The 14,180-nt window shown below is 45.5% G+C and overlaps 1 protein-coding gene across 1 annotated transcript in view; it reads right to left on the bottom strand.

The window, feature by feature from the left end:
* LOC309852742 (uncharacterized protein) overlaps nucleotides 1-14,180 on the bottom strand; it is a 91,586-nt gene that overhangs the window by 26,308 nt on the left and 51,098 nt on the right. Inside the window, exons 4-7 of the mRNA XM_082709942.1 lie at nucleotides 4,995-5,078; nucleotides 2,746-2,804; nucleotides 636-762; nucleotides 110-205 (exon numbers count right to left, since the gene is read on the bottom strand). Of these exons, the coding sequence (XP_082566068.1) occupies nucleotides 110-205; nucleotides 636-762; nucleotides 2,746-2,804; nucleotides 4,995-5,078 (366 nt within the window). The remainder of the gene's footprint in view (nucleotides 1-109; nucleotides 206-635; nucleotides 763-2,745; nucleotides 2,805-4,994; nucleotides 5,079-14,180) is intronic.

Raw genomic sequence — 14,180 nt, forward strand, 5'->3', positions numbered from 1 at the left:
CAGCTGATTTTCATTCAAGGACAGCTAGTGGAACCACAGCTTAAGGTCTATGTTCCTCCTTCAGACTTGGACCTCCCCTCTGTCATCTGCCTCATTCATTCCCACCTACCTGGATGGAAGCCTCCGGTCTCCTTTCTCTTCACATTCCAGAGCTGCTTCTCTTGCTCCAAAAAAGTGATCAGGTTTGGCTTTGACACAGTGAGACCTGTTTACGAGGAAAAAGGAAAATGAGTATTGCCAGAGATTCTAACCTTCCATCTGGATTGTGTTCAGCACAGAAGAGAGGATACTGTACAATTCTAGAAAATGGTTTCCAAAAGCTGTTGCCCAACAGTCCCTTTAGAACACAGAGGAGGCATTTCCAATGTTCACATCCTGACCTCCACTTTCAAGCAATAGACATAGCAAGAAAGGGAAATTTCAGTTTAACATGTGAGCAGCACCATTCTCTGCCACTAAGTGTTTAGAATTGAAACTCTTGTACAGAAGTGGGGTATTACCTTGAGAAGCTAAAGATGATAAGGACACATGATGGTGACTTTTCTCTACATGTACAAACCCCTCCCTTCCTCCCCTTCACAGGAAGGAGAAAACTCAGAGTGTGGTTCAGGGAATCTGGAAGGAGTCTCCCTCACCCAAGAAGCAGAGGTGTCCATAGTTCTCCAACATCACATCCCTGTAGAGTTGCCGCTGAGTGTGGGTCAGGCATCCCCACTCCTCCTGAGAGAGTTCTATGACCACATCCATGAAGGTCAGCTGTCCCTGCAATAAATACCACAGTCACCAAGTGGCCACTGACACACTTCACGAAGGTTCCTAACATGGAAGTGGGAGTTAATGTCACCAGCTAAACCCAAGACCTGACTTTCTCCACTCCAGGACATGAGTGTGGAATAAAAGAAAAACCCATGAGACAGAGGGCAGTACTGATTGACCACCTCTATTCCCAGAAGTCAACCCTACCAACTACAGACAGGTGAGAGCGCTCCTTGTCCAGTGCACACTGTTGGGAAGCAGGAGAAGAACCAATGTTCCAGAAGGAATTATGAGTTATTTCTGATGTGAAATATTGGGGTGCAGGAGTGAATGATGAAGAAACAATTCCTGAGATGTCTTTGGTGTCAAAGCTGTGGTCTTCCTGATGATGCACAGGCACAGGCCCCACGGGTCAGAGGCATTGCACTGGGGTGTGAGCAGGAACTCAGTCTGCACTAAAATGGTGAGTGGCTCAGGAGTGCAGTCATCATGAAGGAAGCTGAAAGCAAGGTTCCCAGGACCTTGAGGGCCCAGCTGGTGTGATGATGAGATCACTGTTGAGTGAAACCTTGGACAGAAGATCCTGCAGATCTGTATCAGTGGGGACATGCATGGAGGAATATGGCCAACATGCATTTGGGGAGAAGAGGTAAAGAAAAGTAATCTCAGTACCAAGGCATACCCAAGGACACACCATCACTAGTTTTGTGTGTGTGTGTGTGTGGTCTGAAAACAGGAATTCAGAATACCAATCTCATGAAAACAAATGATATATATACAGTTCAATCACCTACAGTCTCTGTAGGGGCTGCTTTGAGGCAAGCGGGCTTGAGCAAAGGCATGGAGAATGGCCCCCAGAAACCCCCCTGCTAAACCCAGACAGGTCCATCAGGGCCTCACCTCAAAGGAGCCACAGGCCTGAACTAACCAATGAACTACTGACAACGAGGGGCACTGCCCTGAAGAGGAAAACTTCCCTGAGCCCCCTAACTCCTCACCTTCCCTCACTAAAATTAGCCCCCACTACATCCACTGCTACTTATACAGAGCCTCTCTCTCCTCTGCCACCTGCCTCCCGCAGGATATTTTGTGAACTGCAAAGAGCGCTTCTGCCTCAGGTGAACTCTTCAAGGCCATGTGACTTCCTCCACCCAATCATGGACCCGGGGCCCCCCCCCCACCGCCTGACTGGCAGAGACACCACGTTTAGACAATGGAGCCTCCATTTCTCCTCCGAGGCAGCATAATCTTAATTAGATTCATTTACACTTTAGTGCAAGGGCCAGGGAGAGGAAGAGGCTCTCAAGCCGATTCCCAGCTAAGCCTGCAACCAAAGAGCGAGCTCATCCCGGGACCCTGAGATCAAGGTCAAAGGGGAAATCAACAGTCTTGAGGTTTAACTGACTGAGCCCCCAGGTTCCCCTCTAGTGTATTTTACATAAAATACCTACTTCACATTCTAAAGAGCAAGTCTGAAAAACTCCCCCTTCCCATACTTTCACTCAGAGAACATCTAGAGTTATTCTGGACACAATTCCATCGAGTTTATTTCTCAATTTCCTGACCCCTGGGCTACATAGCGCTGAGAAAAGCAAGCACAAGGGACCTAAAGGAGAAAGGTTTTCTCTCACTGACCGCCCTGGACCAGACCTCAGCAGCAGCAGCAATCTCAGACTGAAGCCCCCCACCCACACCCCCACGCACGTCTATCACTCAGAAACTACTTTCAGTGCTTCCAGGACTTTAACTCCCAGTGACAGTTGCTGCTGTCCTATTGTAAGGCAGGTTGGAGACATGGGAGAAGGCTCTGGGATACAGAGAAGGGCTCTGTAGACCTGGCCTTGAAAATCACTTCTGATAAGATCTTCAAATCAGGTGAAAACAGAAGGGAGAAACATCAGAACTACAGAAGCCAACATTTGCAATTTCTAAAAGCGAGGAATTTCAGGAGGAAAACCTGACATGGCCTCTCCTGGATACCAGGCTTACCTGAGAACTGGCCATTTCTCCTTTCCCTTCGTCCTCTGGATTTCTTTCCCACAAGGTATCTGCGGAGAGATCACAGCAGCATCAGGAGAAAATGCCCTTAAGGCCACTAACAGAGCCTGTGCACCTGGAAACTGTTCTAGGACCGGGCTGGATGCTGGGCTGGATGCTGGCCGAGGAACTGTGCAGCACTGGGAGACCTTGAGGATTGGAGATTATTTAACACCAGCGGGCTCAGAGGATTGTGACCGTTCTCCCAGGGTCTGAGCCCAGGACAGACAAAGAGGGAAGTTTAAGCACTTTTACTTCCGCATCTGTGCCATTCTTGTGGTCACGGCCGGCAGGACAGGGGGGAAAACCCGGAATGGGCTCAGGGCCGGAACTGGGATTCTCTGCTGGATGAGTCAGCTGCCTGAGAAAACGGATTTCTCTTATCAAAACTGCTTCCCTGAAGGCAGGACACTGAAATGCAGAAATAGCCCAAATTCCTAGTCCTTTGTGTCAGGAGCTATTCAAATGAGCTCCTACCGTGAGACTAATCTTTGGATTTTCCTTCTCAGCTTTCAGGGGGCCTCCCCTCCTCGGGATTGCCCAGGGCGCTGCATGGGCCTGACCCTCCCAGACTCCCAAAGCAGAGACCTGGTTAACTCCCAGTGGACCAAAGCGGCTCTCCACTCTCAGAATAAAAATTAAAAATATAAGGAAATAACCCCATACCCCTGCCTCACTGAGGATCTCCTGCCGCCCTTAAGTAACACTACACTGTTGTTTCCACCAAATGGATGGACAGACTCTGAGGGGGAGGGGCAGCAGCTAAGATCCTTCTTGAAACTGCACAAGTGATTGTTATGCCTGAGTTTTCACATCTGAGACACCACCAAAGACACCAATGCAATCGGCACGAGGGTTTATTTGACATGCTTAAGCTTGGGCCCAAGTATACCAGACACAGCCAAGTAGGGACTTGGACCCTGAACCAGTTTACAGTCAGAGTTTTTAAAGGCAGAGTAGGGGTGGACTGGGCGGTTGGTGAGGACAAAGGGGGTGTTCAGAAGGGCTATCAGGGTAAAGAAGACAGTCGGGATATTGGAGGCCTGGTTATTATCAAGCCAAGGCGGTTTTTCCCTCTGAGGCACTAACTTGAAGACAACTGGGAGTTTCCTGGTGGATGTCACATTCCTCCTATCAAGAGTCCCTGTTAATGAGATTTAGGTTTAGAAGAAACTTAACTTTCTTTGTTGTAAATCTCTAGGATATTTGTAAACCGAGGAAGACTCTGGTCTTGCAGGATTGTGATTTCTGCAAGTTAACTATTTGTTCACACATATGATCAAGAGGAAGAGAGTGAGTGGAGAGGGAGTGCAAGGTGCCAGCTTTTGCTTTGTCAAGATGGCTGTACTAACCTCACGGCTAGACTCGAGTGGGTACGGTCTTGTTTTTCTCAGCCTCCATAGTGATGCTCAACAGCAGCTGGGAAGGAGAGCACACAAAGCAGGGAAACCAAGGCTGTGGTTGTGACCACATTTAGCTCCATGGCTTTCCAATGATCAGTCTGGTGACACCTCCTCCCTCTTTCTGCCACACACAGGGAGGCACCCTTACAAATGATGTTTTCCCTTATCAATGCAAAGTCTCACAAAGGGAAACATTCTGGTTTCAGAGCTTTTCCTTTACCCTTCTTTTAAAATACCAGCCTAATATAATCCTTAGATCAGAGACGTATTTTAGGGGGACAAAATGCTCCCCTTCGTTAGGTAAATATTTCTTTTCATATGTAACTCCAAAACAGTATTCCAAACTGAATGTACTTTTACCATACCATCAGCAATATAGGAGAATTCGGATTCCTCAACATTCTCCATGAAATCTCATCTTTTAGCCTTTTTTGTTATTTTACCCATTCTAAAAAATACTGAAAAGTTTCTCACTGGAACATATGAAGTGGTCTTCCTACAGCTGTCCTGGTGACTGAAATGGAAACCACTTCAAAGCATCAAGCTGAACAGAAATGAAAATGGCTGCATTAATGCTTCAGGGAGACTCCAGTTCAAACTAAATGACACTTTACCTCTCCCCTCCAAACCTCCCCTCACCCCTTCTCAGCCCTTCTTTGTTTCAGGAACCTGGTTCTGCCCTGACAACATGGTAAACAGGGCGGGAAGTGTAAACAAAATTCCTGTGGAAACTGGTGACATTCTCTATTACCCTACAAACCCCAGCCCCTTCCTCTGGTGCAGGTTTGCCGGCCCGACCTGCTGAGGCTTCCTCTGCCAGCGAAGTGAAGAAGCTGCTGTTCCTCTTGATCCCCAGCTCCGTGTTCACGTTAGATCTGGGGTCTGAAGCACAGAAATCAGGTCATTCAGCAGAAGTGAATTTAGGAGAGAAAAAGTTGTTTTTCTTGCTCCATTCTGAGTTCTTTGGCCTGTTAATTAAAATGATATAAGACAGTTTAAGGAAACTAAAAAAAAGAAATCTTAATTATGGGAAATTGAAAAACATGAGGCTCAGAGACAGGTGACTGGAGCTGCCACTGTGACAGGTTGAGGAAGAAGGATGTAGAATTTCAAACAGGGGACATATATTCGAGGAAAGACGAAATGCATGTCAACAATGGTTTGCCAATCCGTTGGGGCAACTTTCTATGATCTTCAAAGTTAATGTCTGGTATCATCTCTCTGTAGAAAAGACATTAGGGCTCAAAAACTATGGCCAAGAAAGAATTCTGCTGCCCTGGGGTCATGAGAAGTGGCTCATTATATACTTTCAAGTGGCAAGGTGGTTTTGGATAGTTTAAGCCTCCCAGGTATTTTGGAAACAAGGTTTCCAACACCTTGAGAGAACTAGCTATTGTTAGGAAAGCTTCTTTCTTACTGCTTAGTAAAATCTCAGTCATGAGACCTAACAGATTTATATCTGTGGGCCATAAGCTTGGAAGATGATGGCAAACAGGTATTTTGTGGGGCAGATATAACAAGCTTCCAAAGGAATTTTTATATGTTAAAGGAGACTTACAGGATCCTGGGATTGGGCTAAAATTATCTATTGCCCTTGGTAAAATATTAAGCTGGGAGTTGAGTCCCTGGAGGAAGGTCACTCTGCCTGTTTCAAGGACTTGTCAGTGGGCTGTTGATTTTAAGGAGGTGCAATAAATTTTCTTCTGCCTTTGTTACCGACATTATTCCCCACCCCCCCAGAACAGTTTCTACCCTTAAATAATCACAAACTTGGCCTACATAAGTTCAGCAAGAATAATGACTCATCATAAAGTTCTTCTAGAATCTACTTTGCTGTAACTTCTTAGAAGGAATTTCTAGGGTGAACTACTAGTAGCCTTTCCAGACCAGAAGTCAAGTATTTGCCATCAGACATGCCTGTAGGCCCTGTAGATGTGGGCAGATCCCTCTTCACAAGCTCCCCAATACACCCTGAGGTTCCTATACCGGCCAGGAAGTGACAATATCTATCCTGGTGAGGCTTCTGGAAAATCTGAAAGCAAGGAATCAGGCCAACATTTCCAAGGGGCTTTAGGGCTCCAGGGTTTGTAAGTCAACCTCGGTTCTTTAGAACCATTCAGTCCTACCTGAGTCCATACATGTCTCACAAATAAGACACTCCAATCGAAGCCTTGGTAAAATAACCAGTGTTTCCAGTGGTTTCCCCTTAGGAGAACATTCTATTGAACTTAAGCAAATGACTGTGAGTGCATTGGTAGAAAGAATACTTACTGAGACTTTTTGAGTATCAAAGGGTTCCAGTGGAGAGAAAAGTTAAATGCTTCCTTTTGTTCACAAGTCAATACTTCACTGCATTCTTTTTAAATCACAGATATCGTAAGAGAAAGCTTCCTTAATCTGGAAGAGCAAACTTTAGAGAACCAGTGATGTGTCAAGAGGCACAAAACTATCATTATCTTCTTAGTTCATGTAGTCCCATGTTACTAATTCTTGTTTAATTTGAATGCAGTTTTTTTAGTTAGTTCTGGAAATTCTTACCCATTTCAGTTGTGACCTTACAGATATTGAATACCTGTATTTTTCCTAAAAGTCCTTTTTATGAACCTCCTTGCAGATGAAATTTATTTTTCAAGATAACACAATTAGAAAGCACAAGAACTCATAAATGGACACTGTTAATGATTTGGTAAGAGTTCATTATGATAATTAACAAGGAAATCATCCCTTCTGTGACACAGAACACTTCAATAATCAGAGTATCAAGTGATAATGACCTTATAAACAGAGATAACACACCAAACAAACAAGCCTAGTTAGTCAACAAGACTTCGTTTAGGATTTAAATCTTGGAAGAGTTTGTAAAACCTTAGAAAGTTTTCAAGCCCTGGACTAAATAGGATTAGGAATTCTTAAAGCCCTGATAAAGGTAAAACAGAGAAAATTGTTTTTCCAGGCAGGGAAAGAGAAAAACAACTGTTCACATTTTCTAGTCAAGAGCAGAACAACAGGGTGGCTGGGGGCCTGGGTGGCTCAAAGCCTCTGCCTTTGGCTCAGGTCATGATCCAGGGGTCCGGGGATTAAGCCCCAAGTTGAGCACGCTGCTCAGCAGGGAGCATGCTTCCCCCTCTCCCACTGTCTGCCTCTCTACCTACTGGTGATTTCTGTCAAAGAAATAAATAAAATCTTTAAAAAAAAAAACAGACCAACAATTAAAGAAATTTTTGACTTTTAAACAGAAGGAAAACACACTGTTAATCTTTACTAATGCATTATAAAATCCATGCATTTCAGTGTTAGTCTGTTCTGACCACACCTAAAATTCCTTTCCAAAGATTTCCCTTCAAAACCTTCTACAATTTTCCTTTGCATTCAGATTTTTCCCAGGCCCCTTTTCTCCAAAGAACCAGTCTCACTTAGGACAAAAGTACCAGGGTGCCTAGGTGGCTCAGTAGGTTAAGCCTCTGCCTTTGGCTCAGGACATTGTCTCAGAGTCCTGGGATTGACTCTTGCATCAGGCTGCCTGCTCAGGGAGCCTGCTTTCCCCCTCTCCCCCTGCCTGCTTCTCTGCCTACTTGTGATCTCTCTGTCAAATTAAGTAAATAAAATATTTTTTGAAAAGGACAAAAGTACCTTCTTTTACCTTCAAGAAAAATGTATTCCCATTCCTTGTCTCCCTTGTACATAGAGTTGCTTTTCTTATTTCTATCAGTCTTAATTACATGTAGCAGCATTTAACTCTTCAAAACCTTAGTCTCGGGCACCTGGGTGGCTCAGTGGGTTAAGCTGCTGCCTTCGGCTCAGGTCATGATCTCTGGGTCCTAGGATTGAGTCCCACATCGGGCTCTCTGCTCGCCAGGGAGCCTCCTTCCTCCTCTCTCTCTCTGCCTGCCTCTGTACCTACTTGTGATCTCTGTCAAATAAATAAATAAAATCTTTTTTTTTTTTTTTTTTTTTTTTTTTTTTTTTTTTAAAGATTTTATTTATTTATTTGTCAGAGAGAGAGCGAGCGAGAGCGAGCACAGGCAGACACAGTGGAAGGCAGAGTCAGAGGGAGAAGCAGGCTCCCTGCGGGGCAAGGAGCCCGATGTGGGACTCGATCCCAGGACGCTGGGATCATGACCTGAGCCGAAGGCAGCTGCTTAACCAACTGAGCCACCCAGGCGTCCCTAAATAAATAAAATCTTAAAAAAAAAAAAACCACCTTAGTCTCCAGCAAAGACTAAGTAGTAATCAACAGTGAACTGTTACACCAGAACTCTTTGGATGGCAAACTTATTAATCAGTTAAGTACAAAGAATGTTTACTGACAGATTCAAATATTCTTTGTTCCTTTGCAGTAAGAAGTCAAAAGCACAGGGGCACCTGGGTGGCTGTCTTTAATAAAGAGTCTGCCTTTGGCTCTGGTTGTGATCCAAGGGTCCTGGGATGGAACTCCAAATTGGGCTACCTACTTGCTGGGATGCCTGCCTCTCCCTCTCGAACTCTCCCAATCCCCACCCCACTTGTGCTCCCTCTCTTGCCATTTCTGTTTGTGTGAAGTAAGTCTTTAAAAGCAAGAAAAAGTCAAAAGCACAGACCTACATTCAGTACTCAATGCTTTAGTATTTTATCTCCTTTGAAATCAACTAGATAGATGTCCAATGAATTCAATCCCATTTATCATCCAAGCAAAACTTTAAAAGTTTCAGGTTACTGAATACTGAAAGCTTTCTTAACAATGGCCGGTGAAAACTTTGAGACAGAAAAGGTTAACCATCATTTCAAGTCATCCTTTTGCTACCAAACTGCAAAAGTATATATAGCATGAGCTTATTTGACCTTCAGCAAAACCCAATAGGATAAAAGTTTCACATTTAATGCCAATAATCTTAAAGACATGTCTACCTTAATTAAACCAACAAAGTACCTCCCCATTGCTGATTTTTACCTGGAACATTGATGGGGAAATCTGAACCGCGCAGTGCCGAGTCCCTGGGGTGGTCTTCTCTGCTCCTCACTAGGAGGAGGAGGAGGAGCCAATGGTGCTGGAGGCAGGGAGGCCAGTAGAGGAGCCAGTAATTCAGGCCCCACCCAAGGTGGTGCAGAAATGGGAGGAGGATGAGAGGAAGTGCTCCCAGAAAGCAAACAGAGGGTTTCCAGTTCTCAAGATCATCCACTTGGCCAGAGATTCAAGCACTGTGTGTTTTCCACCAACAAGGGGAATTAGGCAGTCCATGACAGGCCAGAGATGACAGGGAATTTACCCAAAACAAAGGGCATTTCAGCAGCTGTTTGGGAATGCCATTAAGATATTCCATCCTGAGGGAGACTAACCACAGCTGGCTCCAGTCAGAGCCATTAAAATGGGCCATGAGTGAGGAAGAAGCCCCCATATCTATTAGGAGGAGGAACAGTGAGAGAGAGAGTCAGAGTCCCCTTCATCCATGATGGCCCCTTTCCTCCCATAACCTGGGTTTATTTGGAGGTGGCCTACTTAGAGAATTACCATCCAGTAGGTCAGGGGGAGTTTACTGTTCTGCTTATGACCAAACATGTTATGCAAGAGGCCTTTAGGTTCCTGTCCTGGTTTAGATCCCTGAAAGCCTGGGATGGGCCAGGGTACTTAATCTATTTTCCAAGTTTCCTGCAAAGAGATCTAACTGATAAATCCTACTAAGGCCATGCGTACCTTTCTTAAATTTTGCAACCCACATGGTTTCCAGTGGCTTAAAAGTATCCCATGGGAGAGTCCTTAGGGACTAGCACCATGCTCCTAGAAAAGTAGAGAAGGCCCCTTAACAAAATCCCCTGACTCCCAGGTGGTGTCCCACACAGGATATGTCAGAGCGTCCACGTGTCAAAAGCAATGCAAGGTGTCCCTCAAACAAAAATCTCAATTGATTACCATTCTGCCTTACCACAGAGTCATTCCAGTCATAAAAGTCTAGGTTGGAGGGATACAGGTGTCTCTGCCCTACACCATCACATCCTAGGCTATACAGATGGGTGCCTGGTGAGTGGACACCAGCTGAATGGATGGAAATACCATGCCTTGCCGCTCATGCCCCAAAGGCTGCATTATTGCCCTGTGATTTTTTTTTAAGATTTTTATTTATTTGACAGACAGACCACAAGTAGGCAGAGAAGCAGGCAGAAAGAGAATGGAGAAGGAGGCAGGCTCCCTGCTGAGCAGAGAGCCCGATGTGAGGCTCCATCCCAGGACCCTGGAATCATGACCTGAGCCAAAGGCAAAGGCTTTAAGCACTGAGCCACCCAGGCAACCCGCCCTGTGATTTTTTTTTAAAGATTTTATTTATTTATTTGACAGACAGAAATCACAAGTAGGCAGAGAGGCAGGCAGAGAGAGAGGAGGAAGCAGACTCCCTGTGGAGCAGAGAGCTCCATGAGGGGCTCAATCCCAGGATCCTGGTATCATGACCTGAGCCAAAGGCAGAGGCTTTAACCCGCTGAGCTACCCAGGCGCCCCACGCCCTGTGATTTTTAATCCATGGAAAACACTAGAAAATTTTTACAATGGGAAATTACCCAATTTTGTAATTTAAGTAGTTAGTAGAGGACATAAACAGAATACAGTAAAGACAGAAATCCACCATGATCTAAGAGACATTCAAACACATGTAGTCTTTACAGTCAACTTTCCTTGGAAATAGTCACCAGTTGGGCTTTAATTCAATCGGGAACTGGTTTTGATCCAGTTTTGGAATGTAGGTGAGAATTGGTGGGGTGAGGTCTGGAGCCTATGGGCAAGAATTCTTGAAAGGTTTTTGGTGAAAAAAGATGGTCTTATTAACCCTCCCCCTAAAGGCAAAAGGAGCCCAAGCACTTGGAGTTGAGATAAGGGAAAGGAAGGTAGGTTTTCAAAAGAACTTTCATATGCTAAAGAGGACCTACAAAATACTCTAAGCTCTGCCATTGTCAAGTTAAGGTTGTCTTTCCATCTAGTAAAGCATTAACATTAAGAGAGTTGGGCGTTTCTCTCTGAAAGTTATGGATAAGAATGCTTTTTCTTGTAAATCACTAAGATATTTGTAATCTGAAGGAAACTCAGGGGTCTGGCCGACTGTAATCTGTGTTAAATTAGCCATTTGTTTTTCCTTTCCTTAGCTTTAGGGCAGTCAGGAGTGCCTGAGGAATATCACTATCCCACCTGGGAGTGGGGGTAAGAGGGGTTACAGGGGGATCAGCATGTGCTTTGCTCCCAGTTTGCCTTCTGCTCATCAACAGAAGGGAATAATTTCCTGCTCACAATAGAAGGAAAGAATTTCCATTTGTAGCCATGGAATAAACCTATAGGACATTTTTTTAACTTATAGAGAAGCCGAGCATTGACCCCTCTGGCCAACTGAGTAGACTGAAATTTTCAGCGTGCACCTTTATCCTGTGTGAGTGATGAACTAGACTCTTCTTTGTAAACCTATAGATGATGTATTGTTTCCTACAAAGACTGGTTACCAAACCTTATTGCAGAACCTCCACCAGGCCACACACACACAGCCTCCAGGCACATCCATAATGTCAGTAGAAGGCACCAGTGAGTCTGCAGCCTATCCAGAAGTGTTACAGACCGCCCTGCTCCCCTCCTACTTATTCACTGCACTCAACTTCCCTTTAAAATCTGCAGGCCTGTAGGAGTCCTTGGAGTTGCTTTTTGGACATGTGTCTGTCTTTTTCCAACTGGCTGGCCTCCTGAATGAAGCTAATATTCCTTTTCTTTTCTTTTTTCTTTTATGATTTTATGCATTTATTTGACACAGAGAGAGGGAACACAAGCAGGGAGTGTGGGAGAGGGAGAAGCAGGCTTCCTGCCTAGCAGGGAACCCAATGTGGGGTTCATCCCTGATGAAGTCCCAGAACCTAAGTCAGGTTCGATGGGGTGAGGAGGTTCGGAGCCGACAGCTAATAAAGAATTCTTAAGACATCGTTGGTGCAAAATGGTGGTTTATTAAAGCACGGGGACAGGACCCATGGGCAGGAAGAGCTGCTGCCCCGGGTTGTGAGAGTAGGCATGTTATATACCCCACGGTTGGGGGGAGGTGGTGAAGGGATGGGAGGTTTCAACAGAGTTCTCACATGTTAGGGAGGGCCTACAAGGTGCGGGGGGGGGGGTGTCTTTGCCCTTATGGCTTGATCAATGTCCTCTTTAGGTCAGGCACTAATGATGAAGTCCCAGAACCTAAGTCAGGTTCGGTGGGGTGAGGAGGTTCGGAGCCGATGACTAAAGAAAGAATTCTTAAGACGTCATTGGTGCAAAATGGTGGTTTATTAAAGCATGGGGACAGGACCGGTGGGCAGGAAGAGCTGCTGCCCCGGGTTGTTAGGAGTGGTTGGTTATATACACAGGAGTTGGGTAGGTGAGGACAAAGGGGTGTTGAGAAGGGCTATTGGGGCAAAGAATACTATCAGGATATTAAAGGCTTAGTTGTTATCAAGTAAAGACAATTGGAAGTCTGGTGGAATGTTACATTCCTGCTATCAAGCATCCTTGTTAATGAGATTTAGGTTTAGAAGAAATTTAACTTTATTTACTTTTCCTTCTACCTCCACCTCCTTGGGTTTTTTTATGGAGGGGAGGGTGACATTAGGCTTGAGAAACTGAGTTCTGTGTCTTTGGAAATTGGGCTATTGATAAGGTAACTTCTTTGTTGTAATCTCAAGGACATTTGCAAACCAAGGGAGACTCCTGTCTTGCAGGATTGTGATCTCAGCAAGTTAACTATTTATCATTTTATGGCAGTCAGGGGTGCCTGAGGAATGCTACACCTATGGAGGGGAGCGGATGAAGGGGGGGGGGGTGCAAGGCACCAGCTCTTACTTTGTCCTCAGCCAGCCTCCTGCTCCCTCATCATTAACATCAAGATAATGGGGGAATTCTTGGTGGGGCATTATGATCTGGCTATCATTTACATTCCTTTCTACTCCAGTCTCCTCCAGTTTATGGTGGGAGGGGGACATTAGGGCTTCAGAGTTATTTGCCTCTGGAAATTTGTGCTATTGATAAGTTAACCTCCCTGTTTAGGTCTCTAGGACATCTGTAGAGCAAGGGAGATTCCTGTTCTGCAGGATTGCGATCCCTGCAAGTTAACTATTTATCGTTTTATGGCAATCAGGGGTGCCTGAGGAATGCTACACATATGGAGGGGAGCAGGTGAAGAGGGGGTGCAAGGTGCCAGCTTTTACTTTGTCCTCAGCCAGCCTCCTGCTCCCTCATCAATCCCCAGGACCCTGGGATTTTGACCTGAGCCAAAGGCAGACACTCAGTGACTGGGCCACCCAAGCACCCCTAATGTTCCTTTTCTTTTTTTTTTTTTTTTTAAGATTTATTTATTTATTTGGCAGAGAGATTACAAGTAGGCAGAGAGGCAGGCAGAGAGAGAGAGAGGAGGAAGCAGGCTCCCCGCTAAGCAGAGAGCCCGATGCGGGACTCGATCCCAGGACCCTGAGATCATGACCTGAGCCGAAGGCAGCGGCTTAACCCACTGAGCCACCCAGGCGCCCCGTACTTTTCAATCAAAACTCATGCCTTAGGGCTCCTGGGTGGCTCAGTGGGTTAAGGCCTCTGCCTTCGGCTCCCGTCGTGATCCCGGGGTCCTGGGATCTGGCCCCCGTAGTTGGGTTCTCCGCTCAGTGGGGAGCCTGTTTCCCTTCCTCTCTCTGCCTGCCTCTCTGCGTCCTTGTGATCTCTGTCTGACAAATAAATAAATAAAATCTTAAAAAAACAAAACAACACCCAAAAAAACCCGCATGCCTTGAGGCACCTGTGTGGCTCAGTGGGTTAAGCCTCTGCCTTTGGCTCAGGTCATGATCTCAGGGTCCTGGGATGGAGCCCCACATTGGGCTCTCTGCTCAGCAGGGAGCCTGTCCCCACCCCCCACCTGCCTCTCCACCTAGTTGTGATCTCTGTCAAATAAATAAATAAAATGTTAAAAAACAAAAAAATAAAAATACAACACACAACTCATGCCTTGTGCACTAGATTTTCGAAGG

Source organism: Mustela nivalis, assembly GCF_964662115.1.
Source record: "Mustela nivalis genome assembly, chromosome: 18".
NCBI lineage: Eukaryota > Metazoa > Chordata > Mammalia > Carnivora > Mustelidae > Mustela > Mustela nivalis.